The sequence below is a fragment of the Haliotis cracherodii genome, unplaced genomic scaffold, assembly GCF_022045235.1.
Source record: "Haliotis cracherodii isolate W230 unplaced genomic scaffold, xgHalCrac1.p SCAF_7, whole genome shotgun sequence".
Classification (NCBI taxonomy): Eukaryota; Metazoa; Mollusca; class Gastropoda; order Lepetellida; family Haliotidae; genus Haliotis; species Haliotis cracherodii.
The window spans coordinates 49,581,159-49,593,100 of record NW_027266330.1 but is presented as its reverse complement, the minus strand read 5'-3'; the positions used below and the strand labels follow the sequence as shown (position 1 = coordinate 49,593,100).

General features: G+C 43.1%; 1 protein-coding gene across 1 annotated transcript; it reads left to right on the top strand.

Annotated features, from left to right (window-relative positions):
* Nucleotides 1-10,211: 10,211 nt before the first annotated feature.
* On the top strand, nucleotides 10,212-11,942 carry LOC139448956 (uncharacterized). The gene has a single exon (XM_071230461.1). The coding sequence runs from the start codon at nucleotides 10,212-10,214 to the stop codon at nucleotides 11,940-11,942; it is 1,731 nt and encodes a 576-aa protein (XP_071086562.1).

Genomic DNA, 11,942 nt, shown 5'->3' with positions numbered 1-11,942 from the left:
GCAACCCACGCTTGCTGTAAAAAGCGACTGTGCTTGTCGTAAGGGGCGACTAACGGAATCGGGTGGCCAGGCTCGCTGACTTGGTTGATGCATGTCATCGTATCCCAAATGCGTGGATCGATGCTCATGATGTCAATCACTGGATTGTGTGGTCCAGGCTCGATTATTTACAGACCGCTGTCATGTAGCTGGAATATGGCGAAGTGCGGCGTTAAACAACGAACTCACTCACTCACTACTGGTCATTTTACTGTCGTTTGGTATCAGGCTTTAAGGGGAAAAAATATTGCCGTCATATAGCTGGAATACTGTTGAGTGCGGCGTTAAACCAACCAACCAACAATATGATCCGATTACGACGATTGTCTGTCACATTGCGACAGATGTGTGCCTTACAGTGACAGATAGTTGTGTGGCACATTGCAATCATGCTGTACATATAGTTACAGAGTCGCATTGACCGCCTGCGTTGTTCTAGTGGCAGAGCGTCCGCCCGGAGAGATGAATATCCGGGGTCCAAGCCGCTATTTCCCCTCACCTTACAGTTGGTTTGTTGTTTTACGCCGCACTCAGCAATATTCCAGCTATATGACGGGGGTCTGTAAATAATCGAGGACCAAACAATCCAGTGATTAAATCCACGCAATTGGGATCGATGACATGCATCAACCACGTGAGTAGTATAGTCTAAGTGAGCAGAAGGTAGTTTTGGTTGATCCGGTTGATCTAGGCGGATCCGAAGTTGATTGGCTGATCCAAGTCACGTGATCGGATAGGATGACTCATGCATCAACAGCACGTCACAGGTGAGGGGGAATGAAAGGTGTGTGTTTATAAGGTAGAAAAGAATTCATAAGAAAACAAAAGTAAAAGGGTTATGAATAGAGCTCTCTGTATAGCGTGCTGCCCTAAATAGACAGACCGTACCCGTCAGCCCAGTTTGAATTGAGCGCGCTTGACAGCTCACGTGGCCTCGTCGTTTCAAATAACCCGCGCTCGCTAGAGCGTGCGATCTGGTTTGATGAATACAGGGTGTGTTGAAAGTACATCATACCACAATAGAGACGGGTTGTGTCGACATGATATACGCCGGGTAATGTAGGAATAAAAATTGTACGTCTAGCTGGATCAAATTCATCTTGTACGGTCTACACGTTGTACACCATGAACGTTAGACAACCTGTATAGAACAAAATATATAGAAGAAATAGATAAGACTATGCAATCAGTAAGCTAGCAGTGTCGTTTAATTACATTTAGCGCGCAAGAACGAGTTAGTCACGTCAACCTGCATTGACTATAACGCTGAAGGCAGCCGCATTTCGAATTCATGTTTACAATACTCACCCTTAATTCGAAGAGAGAACAGAGTTTATCATGGAAAATTGTTTGACGAGGAAAATGTTTTATTGGAAATATATGTCGAAGCAGGTTTATTCATAGCTAATGTATAGCAGAGAGACTAAGCGACCGACCGCCCATAACAATGTCAACATACCCCGGCCTTACAATTAATGTTAACATACCAGCCTCGCCTGAAGCTTCCCATTCATAAATTGTGTGACCAGTGTCCCGTATTTATGATATGTTAGGGAAGATGTGTTGTACATTTGTTATTTTAAAAGGGAGTTATTTCAGAGGATATATATATATATATATATATATATATATATATATATATATATATATATATATATATATGGGTATTCCCCTCATTAAACCTTTCTTTCGTTGGTGTCTATTAAACGTATCCGGTATTTAATACATTTGATGTTGAACCTATATCCGAACACGAATGTATGACGCCTTTCAATAGATCAATTACGGTTCTAACCACGACACGCAACATGACTATGAGCGTGGTTAGCAGTTCATATAAACACATCGTAAATGACAAATTTCTGATGAATGAACTCGCCCGCACACATGTCTATAGGGTTATGTTCGCCCGAACTGTAAACAGTGACACATTGATAACAGGAAGGGTGTGTGGAATGTGATGAAAGAACATTGGGCGTTCTGCCCCAGGCTCGCACCCATTGACCCCAAGCACGGAGGCATAAGAATGACGTCACGCTAAAAATAGCTTACCAGCGTAGTACATTACAGGTTGTGTTGCAATCTGGGAAAACCCAGGCTTAAGATAGACAGACGGCTATACATTCAAACATAGCCTAATCAGTATAATTAAAACTAAACAATAGTATGTATGAAATTCCTTTAAAATAGAAAGGGTGCAATGTTGTCAGTTCCTCTATGTTTACATTAGTTGCATAGGTAAAAGAAGAATTGTTTTGTTACTGTAAACACGAGGACAAACTAGGTCACTTAACAGTCTTCTCCACTGAAGGCAAACAGTTGTGTAAACAAACCTTCGAGGAAGGCAGTCCTCTGTATCCACGGGTTAACATAAACACACAAGCACGTTTGTTATTGAAGGTAACCTAGGCCCGTCTCTGTAGTTTTGATAGGCTATGTAGTGGATAAACATATAAGCTCTATTTACATCGTGTAGGCTTCATTTCACGTGTAACCATGCCTGCTGACGGATGGAAAGTATATTTGTCTAGTATTTATTTGAATCCCAAACACCCAGCCTCCTTTTCTGGGTCTGCTAAGTTGTATCACATTGTGAAAAAGGAGGGGAAATTTGATATTAGTTTGCATCACAGAAAGAAGTGGTTGACATCCCAAGATGCCTATTCGCTTCAGCGACCTTTAAGATACAAGTTCAAGCGGAACAGAGTGGTGGCTTCAGGCCTCAATGCTCGATGGGATATTGACTTGGCTGATGTATCTAATATAGCCTCGGACAATGATGGTGTGAAATACTTACTCATAGCTATAAATGTATTTACACGTTTTCTGTGGGTTGAGCCCCTTAAAAATAAAACACCGGATGCGGTCATTAAGGCCTTGAAGAATATATTTTCCCGCGCTACCCTGCCACAAATTATACGATCAGACAAAGGTCGAGAATTTGAAAATAAGAAAATGAGGTCTTATTTAAGAAATAAGGGCATCACTTACTATGCCACACAGAATGAAACCAAGGCTTCTTATGCCGAGAGAGTGATACGGACCCTCAAGACCACGATGTACAGATATTTCACCTACAAACGTATCATTATTTGGATATTTTACGAGACCTCGTCCGGGATTATAACCACAGACCTCACAGATCATTGAATGAAAGATCACCCTCAGATATTAATCAAACGAATGAAGCTCTGGTATGGAAAGAACAATACATTGACACTTTGACGAGACAAGTCAAATCAAAAGCTGAAATCAAAAAGAAGTCAATGAAGAAACCCTTTAAATTTAAAGTGGGCGATCAAGTGAGACTCTCTCATTTGAGACAAACATTTCAAAGAGACTATCAAGAAAAATGGACTGAGGAAATCTTTATTATCAGAAGAAGGTTCTATCGTGATGGTATGCCTATCTATCTGTTGAAAGATATGGCTGATGATCCGGTTCAAGGCAGTTTCTATGCAAATGAACTACAGAGAGTAGACAAGCCCGCAGACACAGTGTGGAGAGTGGAGAAAGTTTTGAAGAAAAGGAAGCGAGCTGGCGTAAAAGAGGTGTTTGTGAAATGGATGGGTTATCCCAAAAAGTTTAACAGTTGGATCCCAGAAACTGATCTTCAGAGTATATAAGGGTCTTCCTCTTATTCCAGTGTCAGTTGCATTTCTATCGTCATAGAGTCCACATCGTGTCCTGATTGTGGGAGACAGTTCTCTAGAAATGATAATATGCATAGACATAGGAGACAGATGCATTCATATCCTCCTCCTCCTCCGGGAACCTCACCTCCTCCTCCTCCTCCTCCGGGAACCTCACCTCCTCCTCCCACGTCTCCTCCTCCCCCACCTCCTCCAGCACTAAAAGAACAGTTCTACTTTACCATTCCATCCAATACTGTGGTGGTGGGTCCAAGTGGAAGTGGCAAGACTATGTTTGTGTACAACATTTTACTACAGAATCGCATCCAACCTGTACCCAATAACATTATCTGGTGTTATATGGAGTGGCAGCCTCTGTATCAGATAATCAGTGAACAGTTACCCTACGTGATGTTTGTGAAGGGGATTCCTTACAACCTGCACGAGGATAACTATCTGGATGCACAGAATAACAACATGATTGTACTGGATGACCTCATGTCAGAGGCTAAAGATGATAAACGCATCTCCCAACTGTTCACCCGAACCTCTCACCATAAGAATGTCATTATTTTCTTACTGTTACAAAATCTGTTTCCCAGAGGTAAGGAGTCACGTGACATTGCTTTGAATTCTCATTACGTGACACTGTTTAATTCCCCTGTGGACAGACATCAAGTCAACTTGTTTGCCAGGCGCATCTATCCAAACAATGCTGATCAGTTTATGTCTGTGTATAAAGAAGCTGTTGAAAAACCCTATGGCAATCTGACAATCGACTTGGATCCTACTACCTTGGAATCAGGAAGACTACAACCTAATGTACTTGAAACAGTCATCACCCCACAGCCCATAAAAGAGGAGCAGGCTGTCAATCAGTATCATTTGAAGCCAGACACAAGAAGAAATCACATCTCAGAAGTAGCCGCTCCAGTGGACAGTGAATCAGAGGACGACACTAGTGATACAACTATGCCTTCCTGTGACGAGTGTGGTATTGTATTTGAAAATAATCATGACCTTCAGCGTCATGTCAGATCATTGTGCCCTGAGAATGGAGGGGGACCCCTAAGAAAACGAGTTAAAATGGAGACAGCTGATGAAAGCGATGTTCTACAGCCTACAATGACCTCTAAATTCAGTGAAGCTGATAAAGAGTGGGAGGTGAAAGGCTTAGAATACATGTGGAAACACACTCTAAAGCACTGTCAAGATGATGTCTTTAAGAAGAAAGAGGAGTATGAAGATCAGGGGAAAAGTGAGAGATGGATTGAAAACAAGCTCAAGAAATGCTGGGAAGCTACCTTTCTAGATCGAATGGCAACAGCTATCCGATATGTGAGTTACTTTGGATATGGACCCCTCTTCAAGCCTATCCTGGAGAAAGTGAGAGCTATGGATCCCGATATTGATTCCAAAGGATTGTCTGCTAAAATCAACAAGTGGATGAAACCTGTTGTCAAAGACATTCTGTCTCATGTAGATCTTTCTGAGGCTGAAGATCTAGAGCGTGAACAGTCAGATGTTGATGATGATGATGACACATTGTACAGACACTGAATAATCACTCCATGTACATTTTTACTGTTATTGTCTTAATATTTGATTTTTGTGTTTTAATGAAATAAACCGTGTGTTAACAGTTTTACATTTCTGTCTGTTTTTCATATGTAATTACATCAATCCTTGTGGTGAAACTGATACAGAATAGCTGTAGGATTATCATTGCAGTAAGAAATTCCCTCAGCAAGTGTTCAACAACAACAAAAATAACAGACAATCGACGTTTAATGTGTGTATTTATTCACTTATAAGTCATTCAAAGGTGATACAACTGTACAACAAGCAACATAATGTTTTAATCACATAAAGTCCATAGACCCTCAGTAAAGTGAACGTTACCTTCCCCAGTTGCAATAAAACTATGTACTGTGTCAACATTGCTGTGAATGTATGCATGTCATATGTAATTAAACTTTCATATGTATTTGTTATGAGGTATTATTCTGTCACCTCACAGTTGTAAATACCGAGTGTAAATACCTGACCCATTTCCCCCAGTAACAGCATTCACAGCAATGTTGACACAGTACATAGTTTTATTGCAACTGGGGAAGGTAACGTTTACTTTACTGAGGGTCTATGGACTTTATGTGATTAAAACATTATGTTGCTTGTTGTACAGTTGTATCACCTTTGAATGACTTATAAGTGAATAAATACACACATTAAACGTCGATTGTCTGTTATTTTTGTTGTTGTTGAACACTTGCTGAGGGAATTTCTTACTGCAATGATAATCCTACAGCTATTCTGTATCAGTTTCACCACAAGGATTGATGTAATTACATATGAAAAACAGACAGAAATGTAAAACTGTTAACACACGGTTTATTTCATTAAAACACAAAAATCAAACATTAAGACAATAACAGTAAAAATGTACATGGAGTGATTATTCAGTGTCTGTGTCATCATCATCATCAACATCTGACTGTTCACGCTCTATATCTTCAGCCTCAGAAAGATCTACATGAGACAGAATGCCTTTGACAACAGGTTTCATCCACTTGTTGATTTTAGCAGACAATCCTTTGGAATCAATATCGGGATCCATAGCTCTCACTTTCTCCAGGATAGGCTTGAAGAGGGGTCCATATCCAAAGTAACTCACATATCGGATAGCTGTTGCCATTCGATCTAGAAAGGTAGCTTCCCAGCATTTCTTGAGCTTGTTTTCAATCCATCTCTCACTTTTCCCCTGATCTTCATACTCCTCTTTCTTCTTAAAGACATCATCTTGACAGTGCTTTAGAGTGTGTTTCCACATGTATTCTAAGCCTTTCACCTCCCACTCTTTATCAGCTTCACTGAATTTAGAGGTCATTGTAGGCTGTAGAACATCGCTTTCATCAGCTGTCTCCATTTTAACTCGTTTCCTTAGGGGTCCCCCTCCATTCTCAGGGCACCATGATCTGACATGACGCTGAAGGTCATGATTATTTTCAAACACAATACCACACTCGTCACAGGAAGGCATAGTTGTATCACTAGTGTCGTCCTCTGATTCACTGTCCACTGGAGCGGCTACTTCTGAGATGTGATTTCTTCTGGTGTCTGGCTTCAAATGATACTGATTGACAGCCTGCTCCTCTTTTATGGGCTGTGGGGTGATGACTGTTTCAAGTACATTAGGTTGTAGTCTTCCTGATTCCAAGGTAGTAGGATCCAAGTCGATTGTCAGATTGCCATAGGGTTTTTCAACAGCTTCTTTATACACAGACATAAACTGATCAGCATTGTTTGGATAGATGCGCCTGGCAAACAAGTTGACTTGATGTCTGTCCACAGGGGAATTAAACAGTGTCACGTAATGAGAATTCAAAGCAATGTCACGTGACTCCTCACCTCTGGGAAACAGATTTTGTAACAGCAAGAAAATAATGACATTCTCATGGTGAGAGGTTTGGGTGAACAGTTGGGAGATGCGTTTATCATCTTTAGCCTCTGACATGAGGTCATCCAGTACAATCATGTTGTTATTCTGTGCATCCAGATAGTTATCCTCGTGCAGGTTGTAAGGAATCCCCTTCACAAACATCACGTAGGGTAACTGTTCACTGATTATCTGATACAGAGGCTGCCACTCCATATAACACCAGATAATGTTATTGGGTACAGGTTGGATGCGATTCTGTAGTAAAATGTTGTACACAAACATAGTCTTGCCACTTCCACTTGGACCCACCACCACAGTATTGGATGGAATGGTAAAGTAGAACTGTTCTTTTAGTGCTGGAGGAGGTGGGGGAGGAGGAGACGTGGGAGGAGGAGGAGGAGGAGGAGGAGGAGGAGGTGAGGTTCCCGGAGGAGGAGGAGGAGGAGGAGGAGGAGGATATGAATGCATCTGTCTCCTATGTCTATGCATATTATCATTTCTAGAGAACTGTCTCCCACAATCAGGACACGATGTGGACTCCATGACGATAGAAATGCAACTGACATAAGGACATCTGGAATAAGAGGAAGACCCTTATATACTCTGAAGATCAGTTTCTGGGATCCAACTGTTAAACTTTTTGGGATAACCCATCCATTTCACAAACACCTCTTTTACGCCAGCTCGCTTCCTTTTCTTCAAAACTTTCTCCACTCTCCACACTGTGTCTGCGGGCTTGTCTACTCTCTGTAGTTCATTTGCATAGAAACTGCCTTGAACCGGATCATCAGCCATATCTTTCAACAGATAGATAGGCATACCATCACGATAGAACCTTCTTCTGATAATAAAGATTTCCTCAGTCCATTTTTCTTGATAGTCTCTTTGAAATGTTTGTCTCAAATGAGAGAGTCTCACTTGATCGCCCACTTTAAATTTAAAGGGTTTCTTCATTGACTTCTTTTTGATTTCAGCTTTCGATTTGACTTGTCTCGTCAAAGTGTCAATGTATTGTTCTTTCCATACCAGAGCTTCATTCGTTTGATTAATATCTGAGGGTGATCTTTCATTCAATGATCTGTGAGGTCTGTGGTTATAATCCCGGACGAGGTCTCGTAAAATATCCAAATAATGATACGTTTGTAGGTGAAATATCTGTACATCGTGGTCTTGAGGGTCCGTATCACTCTCTCGGCATAAGAAGCCTTGGTTTCATTCTGTGTGGCATAGTAAGTGATGCCCTTATTTCTTAAATAAGACCTCATTTTCTTATTTTCAAATTCTCGACCTTTGTCTGATCGTATAATTTGTGGCAGGGTAGCGCGGGAAAATATATTCTTCATGGCCTTAATGACCGCATCCGGTGTTTTATTTTTAAGGGGCTCAACCCACAGAAAACGTGTAAATACATTTATAGCTATGAGTAAGTATTTCACACCATCATTGTCCGAGGCTATATTAGATACATCAGCCAAGTCAATATCCCATCGAGCATTGAGGCCTGAAGCCACCACTCTGTTCCGCTTGAACTTGTATCTTAAAGGTCGCTGAAGCGAATAGGCATCTTGGGATGTCAACCACTTCTTTCTGTGATGCAAACTAATATCAAATTTCCCCTCCTTTTTCACAATGTGATACAACTTAGCAGGCCCAGAAAAGGAGGCTGGGTGTTTGGGATTCAAATAAATACTAGACAAATATGCTTTCCATCCGTCAGCAGGCATGGTTACACGTGAAATGAAGCCTACACGATGTAAATAGAGCTTATATGTTTATCCACTACATAGCCTATCAAAACTACAGAGACGGGCCTAGGTTACCTTCAATAACAAACGTGCTTGTGTGTTTATGTTAACCCGTGGATACAGAGGACTGCCTTCCTCGAAGGTTTGTTTACACAACTGTTTGCCTTCAGTGGAGAAGACTGTTAAGTGACCTAGTTTGTCCTCGTGTTTACAGTAACAAAACAATTCTTCTTTTACCTATGCAACTAATGTAAACATAGAGGAACTGACAACATTGCACCCTTTCTATTTTAAAGGAATTTCATACATACTATTGTTTAGTTTTAATTATACTGATTAGGCTATGTTTGAATGTATAGCCGTTTGTCTATCTTAAGCCTGGGTTTTCCCAGATTGCAACACAACCTGTAATGTACTACGCTGGTAAGCTATTTTTAGCGTGACGTCATTCTTATGCCTCCGTGCTTGGGGTCAATGGGTGCGAGCCTGGGGCAGAACGCCCAATGTTCTTTCATCAGGAATGCACTCGTCCTTGTAAGGGTAAAATACGCGTTTAAACTAACCATTTAAATGATGATCTATTGAAAGGTGTCATACATTCGTGTTCGGATATAGGTACAACATCTACAGGCACATGCTTTCCTACATCATTCAAATGTATTAAATACCGGATACGTTTAATAGACACCAACGAAAGAAAGGTTTAATGAGGGGAATACCCATATATATATATCCTCTCTTCAGCGAGCCTGACCACCCGATCCCCTTAGTCGCCTTTTACGACTAGCATAGTCGCCTTTTACGGCAAGCATGGGTTGCTGAAGACCTGCTCTGAGGTATAGGACATACGGGACATATATTCTAACACGGCTGTAGTGTACATGCGCACCTATAGGGGGTACGACACGCACGTTCAGAATTTCGTCTCACCCAACGAGACAATCAGAGGGTGGCACAGACACAAGGGTGGTATTCGTGGTATCCGAGGCATATCTCGTGTTCCACTACCAAAACAGTAGTGATATTGATCGATACAACGATAAAATGAAGGAATAACCCATTCATGAGAGTAAATACAACTGCAAAGTGCTGACAATCTCAAATTACTTAAAGCGTGCGTAAAATATTTATGCAACCGGTAAAAGTCCAGGGAAATAAATAGCGTTCAAAACACGTTTCACTGGGTTTCACGCCTCACGGGGTTGTAGTGGACACATGGGAGAGGTATGTCATGCCTCATTGGGTTGTGTGGACACACGGGAGTGGTATGTCATGCCTCATTGGGTTGTGGTGGACACACGGGAGAGGTATGTCTTGCCTCATTGGTTTGTTGTGGACACACGGGAGAGGTATGTCATGCCTCATTGGGTTGTGGTGGACACCCGGGAGTGGTATGTCATGCCTCATTGGGTTGTGGTGGACACACGGGAGAGGTATGTCATGCCTCATTGGGTTGTGGTGGACACACGGGAGTGGTATGTCATGCCTCATTGGGTTGTGGTGGACACACGGGAGAGGTATGTCAAGCCTCATTGGGTTGTGGTGGACACACGATGGAGGTATGTCAAGCCTCATTGGGTTGTGGTGGACACACGATGGAGGTATGTCAAGCCTCACGGGAATGTGGTGGACACACGATGGAGGTATGTCAAGCCTAATTGGGTTGTGGTGGACACACGGGAGTGGTATGTCAATCCTCATGGGGTTGTGGTAGACACACGATGGAGGTATGTCAAGCCTCACGGGAATGTGGTGCCCACACGATGGAGGTATGTCAAGCCTCACGGGAATGTGGTTGACACACAATGGAGGTATGTCAAGCCTCACGGGAATGTGGTGGACACACGATGGAGGTATGTCAAGCCTACTGGGGTTGTGGTGGACACACGATGGAGGTATGTCAAGCCTCATGGGGTTGTGGTGGACACACGATGGAGGTATGTCAAGCCTCACGAGAATGTGGTGGACACACGATGGAGGTATGTCAAGCCTCATGGAGGTGTGGTGGACAGACGATGGAGGTATGTCAAGCCTCACGGGAATGTGGTGGACAGACGATGGAGGTATGTCAAGCCTCATGGGGTTGTGGTGGACACACGATGGAGGTATGTCAAGCCTCATGGGAATGTGGTGGACACACAATGGAGGTATGTCAAGCCTCATTGGGTTGTGGTGGACACACGATGGAGGTATTTCAAGCCTCACGGGAATGTGGTTGACACACGAGGGAGGTATGTCAAGCCTCATTGGGTTGTGGTGGACACACGATGGAGGTATTTCAAGCCTCACGGGAATGTGGTGGACACACGATGGAGGTATGTCAAGCCTCATGGGGTTGTGGTGGACACACGATGGAGGTATGTCAAGCCTCCTGGGAATGTGGTGGACACACGATGTAGGTATGTCAAGCCTCACGGGGATGTGGTGGACACACGATGGAGGTATGTCAAGCCTACTGGGGTTGTGGTGGACACACGGTATGCCATGCCTCATGGGATTGTGGTGGACACATGGGAGAGGTATGTCAAGCCTCCTTGGGTTCTGGTGGACACACGGGAGAGGTATGTGTTGCCTCATGGGGTTGTGGTGGACACACATGAGAGGTATGTCATGCCTCATTGGGTTGTGGTGGACACACAATGGAGGTATGTCATGCCTCATGGGGTTGTGGTGGACAGACGATGGAGGTATGTCAAGTCTCATGGGGTTGTGGTGGACACACGATGGAGGCATGTCAAGCCTCGCGGGAATGTGGTGGACAGACGATGGAGGTATGTCAAGCCTCATGGGGTTGTGGTGGACACACGATGGAGGTATTTCAAGCCTCATGGGAATGTGGTTGACACACGATGGAGGTATGTCAAGCCTCACGGGAATGTGGTGGACACACGATGGAGGTATGTCAAGCCTACTGGGGTTGTGGTGGACACACGATGGAGGTATGTCAAGCCTCAGGGGAATGTGGTGGACACACGGGAGAGGTATGTCAAGCCTACTGGGGTTTTGGTGGACACACGATGGAGGTATGTCAAGCTTCAGGGGAATGTGGTGGACACACGAGGGAGGTATGTAGTGACTAGTGACTGA